General features: G+C 39.2%; 1 protein-coding gene and 1 long non-coding RNA gene across 14 annotated transcripts in view; one reads left to right on the top strand and one right to left on the bottom strand.

The window, feature by feature from the left end:
• The window catches only part of FILIP1 (filamin A interacting protein 1), a 396243-nt gene that overhangs the window by 302691 nt on the left and 76705 nt on the right, over positions 1 to 16847 (top strand). For all 11 annotated transcript variants that reach the window (XM_077162256.1, XM_077162258.1, XM_077162253.1 and 8 more), the window contains one exon: positions 5532 to 5710. In XM_077162256.1, the coding sequence (XP_077018371.1) occupies positions 5532 to 5710 (179 nt within the window). The remainder of the gene's footprint in view (positions 1 to 5531; positions 5711 to 16847) is intronic.
• LOC143684872 (uncharacterized) overlaps positions 1 to 16847 on the bottom strand; it is an 81779-nt gene that overhangs the window by 39870 nt on the left and 25062 nt on the right. The window contains exon 3 of one of the 3 annotated variants that reach the window (XR_013176229.1): positions 8148 to 8681. The exons of the other annotated variants lie outside the window; for them this stretch is intronic. This is a non-coding gene — a long non-coding RNA (uncharacterized LOC143684872). Of the gene's footprint in view, positions 1 to 8147; positions 8682 to 16847 lie in introns of those variants that run through there. 3 annotated transcript variants of the gene reach the window in all.

The following is a 16847-nucleotide window of genomic DNA, read 5'->3' as shown; positions in this document are numbered from 1 at the left end:
CACACCTTAGGCCGAAAAATTACTGCTCATTCTAATTTCCATACCAAAATGTGCCTAGCTAGGTTATCCAATAGAATTAACCAGAGGATAAGTAGTAAGTCTAACATGGTAGAACTCCCTCCCTTGCCAAATACTGGAGAGGAATTAAACAGCAAGCATTAACCCCCTTGTGCTTCCTTGTACATTAAAGTCCAGAATATCAAAGTTTGCTAAATTATTAAGCAAAATTCCACAGAAATCATAATTTCAATTTCTTTTTTTCTGAGTTTCTGTTTCTGTTCAGCTTTAACCAGAGGGATCCCAGGTAATTTTCTGGATAGTTTGTTTTTGTTTATCCCTTTCAACAAAATAACTTGGACTCATTAGCATTTTCATAGTTGAATTAGTACGACCCAAATTCCCTCTATTCTACTTTCTCGCAGAGGCCAGAAATTATTAGAATGCATGCACTTATTATAATACCAACTTCATGATCATAATTTTAGAAAACACAAGAAAATTCCCAGCTTTAAGGTCTATTTATCCCAAGCAAAATGATATTCTCTGACCCCAGGACTCAGTAATATCCAGGCTGTACTCCTTTTAGCAGAGACCAAAGCAGGGACTTATGGTATGTCTGAGGGACAGAGAGTAGACAGAGAAAATCTTCAGCTACAACAGGATTCTGGTAAGTCTGGTGCAATTGCCCCCATCAGAACTTGTGTACACATTTTCCCTCACTTTGGAGATGTTTCCTTCCAAGAGGTTAACAATGGGAAATGGGGAATCCTAGGTTGGTTGAAGGAATCTATTCATATATACTGTTTGAAACATACCTGTCTTTTTTGCATTGTTTAGGAATTTGCAATGTTGACAACCTCACTCAGTGCCTTGGTCTTATTTTACGTGCTTTCCCACCTGCTTATTTAAAGCTGCTTTGATCTTTTCTTCTTTCAGCCCTTTAGCTCAGGCCTAAGAAACCCACTTCATGAGTGGTTTTCTCTACTGCCCTGCTTGTTTCAGCTGGCTATCGCCCCCTCTCCCTTGTGACCCTTCTGAAGCCTGTGTACCTTGGGGCCTAGTGGGGACTATTCTTTTGCCAAGTGTTACTCTTCCTCAGAACATGGCTTTTTCTCATGCTTGAACTTTCTGATTTGTAACTTGTCCTATTCAACTCAACATCAGTATTTTCTTCTGCCAGAAACTTTTCTGTAGTAGACAGTCTCAGCTGAGTTTTTTGTTTTGTTTTGATTTTAACATTTTAATTAGTTTCTCAAACTGGTCCCCTTCTTTATCACTGTTTTATGGCTCTTAGGGTTTTTTAATTTGTTTGTCTTTTTTAACTTCTCCTATGCTTTCAGGCCCTGACATTTGTTTTTCTAATATTACCTTGTATATCCTGTATTGTGGAATCTCCCTCTGTGAGAGAAACAAAATCATTGAGTTCTGAGCCTGCCAAGAGCATCATTTATTACAAATCTTGCCTACATTCATGTCTCTGAGTTGGAATCCTCATTAGGAAGTCATTTCCCATTAAAGCACATCGCATTTGGACCAAATCTGCTGTTGTCCTGTTTAATTCCCTTTCATTTGTTTCATCTTTCCTTTGAAACCTGCAGTCCCATTTCTCTTGCATATGTTTGGTCAGGCTCAGGCAATATCAGACACTCCATTTACAATAACTCACCGTATAATGCTTCTAATATCTTACCCTAATTTTCCCACATTTTAATTCTTAAATCTGTTTCTATTTTATGTAATCATTCTGAATAGCTGCTACAGTCTTCAAGGGAAGGACCCCAATTGATACCATAATGGACTCTGTATGCAGTTTACAGCATGTTCCTCAATCATTTCCTGGATCCTAACATCCTTTTAGTTTGTGGAAGAATTACTCTACTCTGTTCTCTGTGCTCTCATGCCTTTTCTCTTCTGGTCGTCTAGTCAACAATGACTTAAATACCTCCCTTTTTTATAGTCCTGTCTTTAAGAACATTTAGATCTGTTTTCCTTTCATATAAATCCAGTTTGGTCTTTAAGGCCTCATGTTTCCTCTTAATTAGATTTCTCCCTTCCTGAATTCCTTAATACTGCTCCATTTAGCCCTCTGTTGCTAACAGAGCTAAAACAATTTCCTGAACCATGATCCTTTTATCTAAAACAGGCTAAAATTTCTCCCCTTCTCAAGCAGTTGTACTTCTTCTCCATCAACTCAATTCATTAGAATAAGATTTCCACGTACACTCTTTCCTCAGTGAATTTGGGGCCTTTGGTGTTATGATGATCTCATTCAATTTTCCTCCACCTCAGTACAAGTGGAAGCTGCATTTCCAGAGTAATACGGGCACCATTCCTCTTTCACTAGTCATTCATAAAAGCTACCATTCCTCTATATTTGAGGCCACAGCATGGTCCTCAAGCCCAAAGCCATGAACCCAGTGAATTTGATTAATGAATCTACCGAGTCCATAACTATGGAAAATGGTCTTTAGAGGCTTTGGACAAGCCACATAGATCCAAGAGGTTATACTGACATCAGCTTTCCTTGGAGCTCAATGCTCTTCCAAACAAAATAAAAAGCAACAGCATCTGCTATAGCTGATTTAATGCTACCTGTATTAGATCTTACATGCAACATTTAAAATTAAAAGCTAGATCCTCACACTAATGTTTTGTAGCAGGCAAGGAATTTATTGCCTCTGCAAGTTAAAGTCTGGGCCTGAAGTTCTGGATGAGAAATGTCCTATACACACCAATGACTCAGTAGCCTATGCGTTAAGAGACAAAATGTTTTCTTGATGATGTAATCACTGTTAGAGGTCAAGGTGTGCTAGTTTAACATTGTCCAGAGTCCCCAGCAACCTACTCCAATAGCCCAGCCCCAGGACTATAGCTGCTGTGAAAAATTGATCTTAAAAATCCACATGGACAGAACTTACTAAAGGCTGAGGACTAATTCTTCTGCCTAGGCTGAACAGAAGACTTGATATCTTTATGTGCTATTTTGTTCTCCAGATGTCCATGCAGTGTCTATCTCTCTTAGTCAACCATCTAATTAATAATGCCCCATCTTCCTCTCCAGGGTTCCTTGAGTGGATGACAGATGGGCTTAAAACATTTAGCTTTATTATGACTATAGATGGATAAACGACCACCACTAGCCTTTCTATTACTGTCCCTCCAAGTCTACACTGTGGATTAAACCTACTTGAGGGAATACAATGTACCATCTTGTGACAGGTAGAGTAAAAAAACAAAAAAAAAACAAAAAAAAAAGAGAGAGAGAAATGAAAATGTTTGAGTTGTACATGCCCAATCCCTTATCCCAAATACAACACCAGATATTACACAAGTGAAGAAGAGTGTGAAGGAATAGGCAGGAGCTGCCTGTTTTGGTTTGTTAAGCTGCTGGAATGTAATATACAAGAAATGGAATGACTTTTAAAAAGGTAATTTATTAAATTACAAGTTTACAGTTCTAAGCTGTGAAAATGTCCACATTAAGGCATCAACAAGAGGTTACCTTCACTCAGGAAAGGCTGATGCCATCCGGAACAGCTCTGTCAGCTGGAAAGTCATGTGGCTGGCATCTGTTGGAGTCTTTGGGTTCTAGACACCTCTCTTAGCTGGGAAGGCACATGGTGACTTATGCTAGCTTCCTCTCCTCATTTTGTAAGGCTTCCCCAGGGGTGCTTTCCTTCTGCATCTCCAAAGGTTTCTGCCTGTGTGGGCTCTGTTGGTTCTGAAGCTTTTTCAAAATGATTCCCTCTTTTAAAGGACTACAGTAAGTAACCCCACCTTGAATGGCTAGAGACATATCTCCATGGAAACAATCCAATCAAAAGTTACCACCCACAATTGGGTGGATCACATCTCAATGGAAACAATAAAAAAGATCCCATCCAGCAATACTGAATGAGGACTAAAGATCATGTTTTTTCCAGGGTACATGACGGTTTCACACCAGCACACTGTCCTATCAAATACTTGCAAAAGGAAGGGAAGTACTACTCTCTGGTAAAGTAGGAAGGATCAAAAGAGGGAAAAACGTTTGCTTCTTTTACATTTTTGATGATGGTGATGTATCATCAATGCTTGGGAAAATTCTATAAAATATGGTGAAAATCACATTTGTAGAAAGATGGGAGAGTTCCTGGGGAAGATATTTTGTAATATAAAGAATGTCACTATCCCAATGAAAACATTTTGTGTCAACTGTTCCTTTAATACCACAGAAAATTTTCAGAAGGCATAAAAGTGTAATTTGCCAATCTCTAATGATCTCAATATTATTAGCTATCAGTTAGCGTGGGCTTCTCCATCAGTTTCTATCATTTCACCTGTTCTTAAGCAAAAAAGAGTAGAGATATGGGCAAAATACATCAAGAATGATGGAGACAGTCTGTCTTATTTTGGGTCCCAGAAATGACCCATTTACAACGAAAACGTCATGCACTTACAGAAAGAACCTTGGAAACACCTTATAACTGAAGAGCAAGATTGAAAACCCAGGTGGAATTCCCTCTGATGCTGATACCCAGCTACCCCACTGGGTTTCAGGGAGCTGGATGTAGAGTTGAGAATGGGTTTTAAATATGCCTGTTGCAACTAGAGTAGTGGTTCTTAACCAGGGGGTTATCCTGCTCCCCACTCCTCACTGGGGACATTTGGCAATGTTTAGGGACAGTTTTGATTATCATGACTTGGGGAATGCAATTGGGTCTAGTAGGTAGAGGCCAAGAGTGCTAGAATACTCCATAACAAAGAATTATTTACTCCAAAATGTCAATAATACTGAGGTTGAGAAACCCTGAGCTACAGTTTGAAGGGGAAAGTAGGAGAGTGAGCTGGATGGGGAACTATCAATATTATAAGATTCCGTCCAATTTAACAAATATTTACTGAACACCTACTTTGTTCTAGGCCCTGTGCTAGGCAGTAGGAACTGAAAAGATGATCAAGGCATTACCTCTTAAAGATTTTACAGCCTGGCCAGAGATAGGCACAAAAATCCCTGTAATATTTGATAAGGCCTCTTTTTCAGATATGTGGTCTCTATAAATTCTGAAATCCTCATTATATGTAGCATTTCTCGAAAAATGAGGACTGTGGGTCCTTCAAAATACTTTTCCTAGAAATGCCTATTTCTGTTTTTCCTAGAAATGAAAGCCTTGAGGGGAAAGAAAAAGATTGTAATGATGATAATTACTTCCTGGGAGGAAGTGTGGTACATGTGCATGCTGAGATCTTAGTTTTTCTAAAATCAGAGGGATGTTATCCTCATTCTGTCTGAAAGTATAGGTATCATGCATATGTTCCACTTAAGTAGATTCTCACAGAAAAATTCCAGAAGTTACTGCAGCATTACTATGGCTAATTTATAAAGCCAACTGGCATGGAGAAAATGATGGAATCAGGAAAATGGCATAGAATACCAGATTCAATGTCCTCTTCTTCATGTAATAAATCACTAGATCATTGTACATAAGTTAGTTAGGGTCATATGCAAAACAAACAAAATACTGAGCTCTTTTCTACATTTGTTTACTCAGCTGGACAGACTTGAGGAAAAACAGAAAGAAACCTACCGGCGCATGTTAGAGCAACTGCTGCTGGCAGAGAAGTGTCACAGGCGCACTGTGTACGAGTTAGAGAACGAGAAACATAAACACACTGACTACATGAACAAGAGTGACGACTTCACTAACCTGCTGGAGCAGGAGCGGGAGAGGTAATGTTCATACATCTAGATGGCTACAGCTCTTTCATCTCTTGCCAGGGTCAGACTTTGGTCCAGTGACACTGTGGACAAGTTCCCAGGGTCTAATCCCACGTTCTGGATAGTTTGTGACCATAGAGAGTGAGACAGACTTTTACCCAGGATTCTTACATGAGTGAATTGTAGCGTGAATAAGTAGGGTGCCACACTCCCATAAAAATGTTGAAGCCATAAAACTGTTTGTTAGCTTAGAAAGAAACCCAGAGAGCTTAAATTTGAACTTGATCAATGACTTACTTTCAAAGAGCCTCTTTATTAATTTCTATTTGCAATAATCTACTTTTTCTCTTTGGGGTTGAAATTCACTTATTCAGGAAGGTAAATTCTCAAACTTAACCATTTGAAATGAATTCCATTCATTCTTTTTTTTTTACATGGGCAGGCACCGGGAATCAAACTCGGGTCCTCTGGCATGGCAGGCGAGCATTCTTGTCTGCTGAGCCACCGTGGCCTACCCTCCATTCATTCTTAATGCCAGTGTAGATAATTTTAATATTTTATTGTGTACAAATCTGTTTCACTTTCTAAGGGTTGCTTAACTCTTAAAACTCAGTGTAAACCAAACTGAAACAAAACAAACACTCAGTGTATTGAGACTTGAAACCTATTCTTGTAGGTAATAAATTTTTCAGGTATTGCCACATTTGAAGCCAGGACCCAAATGGAAAAGGTTTGTAATTAAATCTTCTATACTATCCAGTAGTTTTAGCATTTTCTTTTTAGATTTTTCTCTTCCTTCTTTTCCTTCGGCTGAATGGGTATATTTGTGAATTCCACAATCAATGAAAGCAACCATATTGAGTCCTGATGCTTTGAGTTACCAACCACGTCTACCTTTTGTGTTTAGCGCTTAAAAATTGAGAGCCACTTGGGAACAACTCTGCCCAGCTTTATTACTGATTTAGTTCATAAAAAAAGATCTACTTTTCCTAGATTAATTTACCTTCCAGAAAAAAGCTATTACAATAAGAGAGTAAATAAAAGCATGAAGCATGATAGGTTTACGGTTTTTTGTTTCATTTTGTTTTTGATAATGTTTACTTTCCATGGGTTTTTATACATCCCTTGGGGAAGGAGAAATGGAAACGAGAGCTTACAGCTTGGCTCAGTTCTATGCACTATACTTCCAATTTAAGGTTTCTTTAAGCTTGTATTCTGCTCCTGTAGACTACCAACTTTTAAAAAAATATCTGAAATCAAATTATTTTAAAGATCACCTGTGTGAATTAATTATTCCAGATTCAGATATTTAGTGAAACCTGATCATTTTGCAAATGATTTGATTTAGAATTAGGTATGTCTGTCTTTTCTATAGTTTCCCTCTTAAGTTCACTTGTAGAGTTGTTTGTCTAATTGAAGTATGTGGATGAAGAGACTGTAATTATTCAGGCTGTTTGTTTTTCTTTATTTTTTGTTTTCCTAATTTTTGTGTTCTTTGAGAATAATGGTGATAAATATATATGATAGAGAGCCTGCCCATGCAGAAAAACAATATATATATATACACACACACACACACACACACACAATAGAAGCTTTATAGTTTACAAGAACCTTTATATTCATTATACAATGAGCCTATCCTAGATGTGTTTATTTACTAACTTCCTGTTGATCAACCCTAGAGGGGCGATTCTAATTCCCTGCCTCCTTATTGGAGTTACTTTTATTAAAACAAAACAAGACAACAACTACAAAAAAAAAAAACTCTCCTGAGCAAATTGTTACATAGATGCTTTTTAAAATCAAAGTTAAAAAAAAACAAAAAAACTTACCTGATGATGGATTTAATACTTTGATTAGAGCCACTGGGCAATGCCACCAAATTTGTATATTTCAGATAAGAGCTCACTGAGGGCTTTGATTCTCACTTAAGTATTAAACCATTTTAAGCAATATTTTTGCCTTACTTTAATGTCATATGTTTTTACTGTCAGTGGTTTTTTCTCAGCTCAATTCCTTAATTATTTGTGCTGATGCCCAGGGCACCCCCTGACAGATGCTAGTTATGTTAAGTGAAGCATCCCCACTTGGACCCTGATAACGTTAAGTTGACGTCTGTGCATTTCACTGAGATCTGAGGCGTCCATCACCGTGACTGACTCGCTGAGTCTCGCTGAATTCCCCTTTGAAGCCTTCAAGGGTCATCTGAAAGGTCATACATGGGATTCCTGCTGCCCTTTGGAAATTGCCCTGCTAAATCTCCTTCGGGTTAAATCCCTTTTTTTGAAGTCAGCGGTCATAATTAAATCTACTTATGGAAGCTGGCAGGATGCTGACCCCTGGGGTCACCCGGCGGCCCCTCCCCAACATGGACCAGAATGGGCGCCGCCTCGTTTGGGGCTCAGCCAAGGTCAGGCTTCCAACTTAAGGTTTCTTTAAGCTTGTATTCTGCTCCTGTAAGCTATCGACTTTTTAAAAAATATCAGAAATCAAGTGATTTTTAAAGAGCACCTATGTGAATTAATTATTCCAGATTCAGATGTTTAATGTAACCTGATCATTTTGCAAATGATTTAATTTAGAAGCAGGGGAAGCCTGGCTGCAGATAAAGACCCAGTATTTCAGAGAACGAGTGGGAGTCCTTGAGTAGACTATCCCAAGTCCTTTGTTTGCTTCTTTGTTTTACACTCCTTCTCCTGAAAGTTTCCTTTTGTGAGCATAAAAACCAGAGTTTAAAACTTTACTTCGGAAACATTTCTCTTAGTTTCTTTGTGAGGCAATGCTTGAGATAAGGCTAGGTGATTTGCTCTTTATAATCACCCATTTTCTCCCACTGGCGCAGGCTTTCTTCATCCCACACAGCCTTTTGATTTGATAGTTGGTGGAGGGGGTTGGGAGGTGGGAGGGAGAGTCTCTGGCCTGGGGACCATCTGGGCTCCATTCTTTATATTTGTCCTGCTTTGTTCGGGTTTCTCATTTCCTATAGAGAAATGGTTGAAGTTAATAAGAAGGGACGCAGAGGCACAAGATATGCAGCAGGTGTTTGTAGATAAACAGTCCAGAGTCAGATCTTTAATGAAACTTGGAATACTTGGCTCTTAGCATAGGCATTCTTAAATTCATCTTGTATAAAAATTCATGAATACTTACTTCTTAAGGACTAAGATGGTTAATATATTGTTCTAGGCTTCCTTTAGTCTAAGTTAACAAACTATAATCATAATTTATTATCATCATTCACTGTATATGTACTTTGACAAATAGTCATATTCCTAAATTAAAAAGGGGAAATAGCACGAAAACATGCATTGACTTAAGTAGCATTGACTATAATAAGGTTGAAAATGTTCTTCATTCAATTAATTAAGATGTGGATAAAGAAATCTCCCTTGCCTAGATTCTATATTCCATTGGGTCCATATTTCAAATCAAGTTGATCTTTAAAGGCGTAATTCTGAGCACATGAGATCACCTTTGGAGTTGTACTTTATTCCTTGTCTGAACTGCAAGACTTTTGATTTTAATCTTAAACCTCACAAGGGCTGCTCCAAGAATGTCAGAATAGAAAGTACACAGTTACATCAAGAATGGTCTGGGACTTAAGGAAATATTTGTGTGTGTGTGTATAAATGGTGTAGGGGTATGCTGTCTAAATTTATCACTGTAGATACAGATTTTAAAGCTTTTAGATTCTATAAGCTCAGTTGGAACTACATAAATAATTACATCATCATATAATATTGCAGCAAGTCTTCCAAGTATAAGTTCATTTTTTAAAAAGTCCAAATCAGCATCTCTAGAGAAATCCCTTAACTTGTGAAGCAGGAAATGTGGGAGTTGGGGACTGAACAAAACAGAAGTTTCCAAACTCCATCAAAGTATTGTTTATTTAGTTTGAAGGAAAGGTGGTTGGGCATTTGCCTGGCGGTCTGTGGGATAGTCTGCACCCCTTGCAGTTGCCCAAGTAGGGGGATGATCAGCCAGAACCTAACTGTTTTTGATAACTTGCTCGAGGGGCCTAGAATCCTTGGAAATTTTCTTGGCCTGCTTTATTGAAAAAGATTCACATCTTGTTCCCTGGCATAAAATCCTTAAATTGCTTAGATTTAATAGCCTTATCTCTAAAATATGGCAAGAAAAATTGATGTCTCACTGGTAGCTCAGAGGATCTCAGGGAAGCACTTTGTAGAAAAGGATTATTGATGTGTGTAAATGCTCAGTTTATCAAGCACAGAATTATCAACAATGGAACATAGTAGAAAACAATTGAGCCCTCATCTCTGAGCTTAGCACTATACTCAAGACTGTTCAATAGCAGACTTAGCTTTTATTGATCCCAAATATAGTGGACACATATTCCATTTTGTTTTGTCCTTATAAAACTCTGTGATGTATAATTTTTATTCTCACTTAACAAATGGGGAAAGACAAAGCTTTAATTTCTTCCCCCCAGGTCAACTGCTAACAGTTAACTGGCAGAATCCGAGTTTGAACTGAGTTTCTTTCAGCAGAAAAAGAACATTTTTACTTTCAGCTTCTTACGTCCTAATTAAAATGAACAGACTATTTCCTCAATTCATAGAGGAAGAAAAGATGATTTAGGAAGTTGTCCAGTAACTTCTTGCACTACAAACATATTCTGTTGCAGGTTTAGGATTCAAATTCACAGTTCCAAGGTTGCCACCAGACCTTAACTTGATCATGAGCTATGTCATCTACTATCCATATCTGTGGTAATTTGAAGTCACATGTACCCCAGAAAAACATTCTTAAATGTATTCCATTCCATGGGTGTAAACCACAGTAAGTAGGACCTTTTGTGGAGGCTACTTCAGTTAAGGTTTGATCCACTTTATTCAGGGTGGGTCTTAATCCTATTACTGAGGTCCTTTATAAATGGAATGAATCCAAAGAGAGAGAGAGAAAGCCACAGAAGCAAGAAGCTGAACTCATGGAAACCCAGAAGAGAAGGGAAAGACCAACAGATGATGCCATGTGCCTGATTTGGACATTTTCTCAGCCTCAAAACTGTAAGCTAATAAATTCCTATTGTTTAAGTCAGCTCACTTCATGGTATTTGCTGGAACAGCCTAAAAAACTGAAACAGTATCCTTCTGACCGAGAAAATTAGGTATATGCAGACAGTTTTTAGGAAACAAGAGGAATTAGAATTCAGAGGTTCAGACAATCCAACAGTAATATGTCTTATAGTAGATCTTCTAAAAAAGCCAGGATCAAATGCCACCTCTCAATTACTATTACCCTTACAATATGCAAATTTCACTTCCTACTAAAAAAATGTGATTTAAATAAAGGAGCCTGAGGTCATGCAGTGTTACCTCTAATGTACACACCTTGGGTATAAGTGTTGAGGAGGCAGGGATGGGAAATGGTATGAGGAAGGTGATATTATATTTTACCTGAAAAGACCAGACAATCAGGGTGATTCAGGAAAACAGCTGTCCAGGGTTCAGTAGTTTCATATTAGAAGAGGAGGTGGCCCTCTTAAAAGACCCAGGATATTATGTTAACATATCCACAAGCAGTACCATAGAAATAGTAGCCTGTCCCTCATCCTTAACTATGCACCTCCTGGACTGAATATGAAAGAACCCATTAACAAATGTCTTTGAGGTTCATTTCACCAGACCCCATCTGTGCAAAAATGTTGGGGCTTGGGTGGGTGTGATCTTTTTCCCAAGCCTAACCGCATTTTCATTCTCAAAGTCTTTGCACTAGCAGCTTCTGATCTAAGACTTCTCAGAGTCTTAGTAGTATAACTCAAACAGAGATGCCTAAGGAAAGGGGTTTCCTGAAGAACATTTTTTTTTTAAAGTTCTGAAAGTTGTGTTACAGATTAATTTGCTGTTACAGTTATGAAAAATGTGTTTTCCTTCCCTTTAATTTTTTAAAAAATATACCACAAAGTTCAGTTAAATCTGCTTGCTGAGTCAGAATTTGATAGTGCTGCTACCTGGGTAACTGTCTCTTACAGCCTCAGAGTCTATTAGACTATGTTTAAATCTAAATATCAGTTGTGATGACATTTTTCTGTAGATAAGGAAGGTGAAAATACATTTTGACTATTCTGTAGTAAGAATAATAGCAGAACTTTGACCAGGAAGGATTTTAATTATATTAATAAAGGGGTGGGATAATGCTTGAAAAAAACTGACCACAAGAACAGAAAAATGTTGAAGAGGAGGGCTTGAGAGAAAATGGGCAAGAAACACACTTCACTGTTTAAGATTCTAACAAGCCATGTAAGAATATCTTAGTCTTGGTATTTAAATACCATGAGCCTTGGTATTTAAAAACCTGGAAGATTCTTAGGAAAGGTGAGAAATGTGAGCGGTAAAGAGTGAGAACCCAGTAGTGGGAGGTGATTAGGTTGGCAGATTCACTCTAGATCTGAGCCAATCATTGGTAATGGTCTCTTTCAGAAAGTTTTCAGAATGTTACCAGACAGTCCCTGAAACTCTAAGGACCAAATGTACTGAAGAAGCCTTTACTGAGAGGAATAGAGGCAGGGTCCTTTCAGATAAGCTGCCATACTTTCTGTCACGTGCCCCTGTGAATGTTGGTCACGATCACTTAGACTGGAAATTGACAACTGTCTGAGCAAAGGTCACCAAGGTCACAGAGGTAAAAAACTCAAATGCCTTCTGATTCAGAAAATAAAAGATTGAAGCCAACCCAGTTCATATGCACACATCGTGTGGGTGGTAGGGACTGCTAAACTGGAGAGAGCATGCTCTGTCTATGGGGTAAAGTTACAATTCTGCGCAAGCTGAGTACATCATGGGCCTTGGGGTATGATGGATACCTCTTTCTGAGGGGATGACCCATTGCCAGTGTATTACTAAAGCTGTAAGTATATCCTGAACAATGATGAACAACATTCTCATTCTCCTTAGCCTTGTTTGGCTATGGAGACTGCTTTCTGTATTCATTCACATTTCCATGTATTCTTTCTAAGAACTCCTATCATCTTAGGAGGCTCTATTCTTTACAACCTCAGAGACTAAATGATACAATTATAAAATTGTTATAGCTTTGATTTTATTATTTGCCCATGCTCAGTTATAAAAATTACTATAGTGTAATACTATTTGGATCTTTTAACATAATATTTATCATTACCTACCACTTATCCCCATCTGAGCAGCCAACCAAGAGCAACTACAACCTCCAAGGGAGGATGTCACAGCCAAAGTAGAGAAAAGAAGTTAATATCTTGCCTTTTTATTTCAAATGCAAAGGTATAGGTATAAGATTATAAATAACATGTAATTAAGTGGATACAATTTTGTTTATCATTCCTTTCATTCACTGTTTAGATAAGATGCTTTTCTGGAAAGAGAAAAGCAAGGAAGCAAGAAAGGTCTGTGTAGTGGGAGTGTAGTCCAAAAGAGGAGGCTTTATTCTGGCTTTTTAGGGGGAGCTGGTGGAGAGTGATAGACACCCAGATTGATTTGGTATGGAGAATCTGAGAGTGGCAGGATTACCACATAGAGCCAAAGGAGTTAGCAAAACTTGAGGTCCTCCCTCTACTAATTCACGAGAAACAGTAAAATATGGTGCCCAACATGCCTAGTAGGAGAGAGTTTGATATAGCCTCCATATCCAGCAACACTAGCAGATTTTCCTGGATGTTCTGAAAAGCCATGGAAATGACTAATATAGGGCTGGACATGGGGAGAGAGTTGTGTCCCTTTTAGAATGGCAACCTGAGCAGATTGACAACCAAGATCAGTGACCTCAGTGTGCGTCTAGGAGGATGCCAGTGTAGCAGGATAATAAACAGATGACTGTCTACCTGCCTTTCTGATGGTCCCACAACTTAGACCTAACTCCAGAAATGGGAGTTGAAACCCTAGAAGTCTCAGGAGACCCTGACATGACTGAGGAAAACCCTGCTTGGCTGAGTTTAACCCTGATACAATTTCATCACCTGATGGAATAGAAATTGTAAGAGATACAGAAAAATGAAGGAAATTACATTTCTTTCACTTATGAGTCTGAGGCCTGTACCCCTTTCCTTAATGACATAATCTTTAGGTATGCTGAGATTTGTGTGTGTTAAGGGGAAATAATGAGATATTGTGGCTGATTCCAGAGTACTGATTGTATTTGCAAATGTGTCAGGTCCTTCAGAGGATCATCTGAGCTAGCTCTCACCTCTTCAGTTGCTCCTTCCATGGGTAACTCTAGCCATGTGGTAGCCAGACTCCCTCAAAAGCTATAGCCTAAAATCAGTCCTTTTTCTCAGTCTCCTGCATTTCATGTGGAGCCAGACAGCACTGCACTCAAATTCTGATTCTGCCACTTACTGGTCTATGACCTTGGAGAGATTATCTAATCTCTCTGGTTCTTGGTTTATTCTTCTATAAAATAGGAATTACAGATTGCTTGCCCAGCTCATAGACTTCATTATATTTGTGAGATAATGAAGTTATAAAACCCTTTCCACAAGGCATAGCATATAATACCTAAAAGTGATTATCACTTCTCCTCACCTATGTATTAAACACTATGAGGACAACTATATAAGTTTAGCTAAATCACAATTTATATCTTATCAAACCAAAACATTTTGACAACTATGAAAAGGAACTGAAAAAGTAAACTCCTATTGTTTATGGATAGTTGTGTTTGTATTTAAATTGTAGATAGATTCAGAAAAACTGAAAACCTACTACAATTAGAGAATTAAAGAAAGTAAGGTGGCAAGGTACTAAATTACGTAGAATCAATATTCAAAAATCTATAGTTTTCTTATTTCCAAATTAAAAAATAATATAAATTATATTAGATACAACTATCTAGGTACAAACTTAAGAATGTGAAAGATCTGCATTAAGTAAATATTTAAAAGCTACTGAGACTTCCAGGAAGATGGTGGAATAGGGTAGGCCGAGTTTACCCCTGCTCTAAGGAACAGCTAGAGAAATGGCAAAAAAATGACTGGGACAGGGATTCCAAGGTGCAAGTGACCTGAAAACATGTTGTACACCACATAGGAAGGTCCTGATTGAAAAAGCTGAGAAACTGAGACGCAGAGAACTGGAGACTATCCAGTTAGTGCAAATTGCCTTATGTGCCCCTTTCCAAATGGAAACCTGTAGCCCTCAGGAGTGCTTGGATGGGGAGATGGAGACAAGGAAGTAAACCTATTCCTTGGATGCGTCACACCCATGCATGCTGCCACCCCCTCCAGTGAACCACATACCCAAACCCCACCATCTGTGCTACAACAATGACCTGCTCCATGCATGCACGCATCCCCACCCTGGCCCCCTTGATCCCTGAACTCTGCCTACCCTCTACCCAGCACACATGTGCACTCTCGCCCTGACTCTACACCCTCTGCCCTGTGTATGTACACATCCTTACCCTGCCGTCCCACACCCTGCATCCATACCCCCATAGATACATGTGCATCTGTGCCACACACACCCCTGTGCCCCCCCACACCTGCATCCCAACCCCCATGCCCTGCACACCAACTTCTGAACCGCCCCCTGCCCCCCTTTTATCTGCATATCTGTGCCCTGACCCCTGTACCCCACCCTCACCCCCTTGTATATGCACATCCCTGTCCTAGACCTCCTTCCCCACACAAGGGCACACTGCACCACCACCCAACCTGTTCCCCCAACCCTACAATCCCCCATGCATGAGCACACTTGCATCCCACACCCTGTGCCCCGAACCATGTGCCCTGATCCCTATGACTCCGTGCTCCACATGTGCACCTGTATCCTGCCCGTGCACCCACCCTCCTGCACCCATGACATACCCACCCACTCCTGCATCCTGCCCTCCTATGCACTATCCCCCTTGATGCCCCATGCATCCACACAGCCCTTGTGATCTGCATCCTGCTGCACCTAGCCTCCATTCCCCCATGCTGGACCTTGACCCTGTGCTTCAAGGCCTGCCTGAGCGGCACCCCACCTCCATAGCCTCTGCATCCTTACCTCACAATCTTGCACACCAAACCCCATGCTATTGGGCACCAATAGAGTGGCCCTGCCCCACACCTAGCCCTGCTCCATGCTTTCCCACCACTCTACTGTGCCCAGCTCCATGTCCATCCTGCAAATACAAAACCTTAGACTACTGAGGGAAATCAACTTCCAGAGTAACCCTATCAAGATAATTACATGCCTAGAAGGCAACAGAAAATCACAAAGCATATGAAGATGCAGACAGATATAGCCCAGCCTAATGACCAAATTAAAACACTGGAGAAGATACAGACTTTGGAACAACTAATCAAAGTTGTTCATACCACTGTACTAAATAAAATCAATGGGTTGGCTAATGACATAAAGGAGATCAAGAAGACATTAGAAAAGCATAAAGAAGAATTTGAAAGAATAAATAGGAAAATAGCAATATCACAGAGATGAACAACATCATAGACCAAATAAAAAATATACTAGAGACACACAACAGCAAATTTGAAGAGAAAGAAGAAAGAATAGGTGAACTAGAAAACAGGACAATTGATTTCAAATGTACAGAAGGATAAATGGCAAAAAAGATGGAAAAATTTGAATTGTATCTCTAGGAAATGATGGGACAACATGAAACATACAAATATCAGAATCATTGCTGTCCCAGAAGGAGAAAAGTAAAGGGCTAGGAAGATTAGTTAAAGAGATAAGGGGAAAAAGTTTCCAACCCTTATAAAAGGCATAATTATGCAAATCATAGAAGCCCAATGAATTCCAAATAGAATAAATCCAAATAGGCCAACTCCAAGACACGTACTGATCAGGTTGTCACATGTTGAAGAGAAGCAGAAAATCCTGAAATTGGCAAGAGAAAAGCAATCTACTATATACAAGGGAAACCACATAAGACTGAATTAGGACCATCAACAGCTGCCATGGAGGCAAGAAGGCAGTGGTATGATATGTTTAAGATCCTGAAAGAGAAAGACTTCCAGCCAAGAATTCTGTATCCAGCCAAATCGTCCTTCAAAAGATAGGCAGAGTTTAAAATGTTCACAGACAAATGCTGAGAGAGTTTGTCCACAAGAAATGAGCCCTACAAGAAATACTAGAGGGAGTTCTGTAGGCTGAAAAAAAAAAAAAGACAGGAGAAAGAGGTCTGGTGGAGGGCACAAACTGAA

Source organism: Tamandua tetradactyla, chromosome 5, assembly GCF_023851605.1.
Source record: "Tamandua tetradactyla isolate mTamTet1 chromosome 5, mTamTet1.pri, whole genome shotgun sequence".
NCBI lineage: Eukaryota > Metazoa > Chordata > Mammalia > Pilosa > Myrmecophagidae > Tamandua > Tamandua tetradactyla.
Note: the sequence above shows the minus strand (reverse complement) of the source record. Positions and strands in the feature narration are given on the sequence as shown.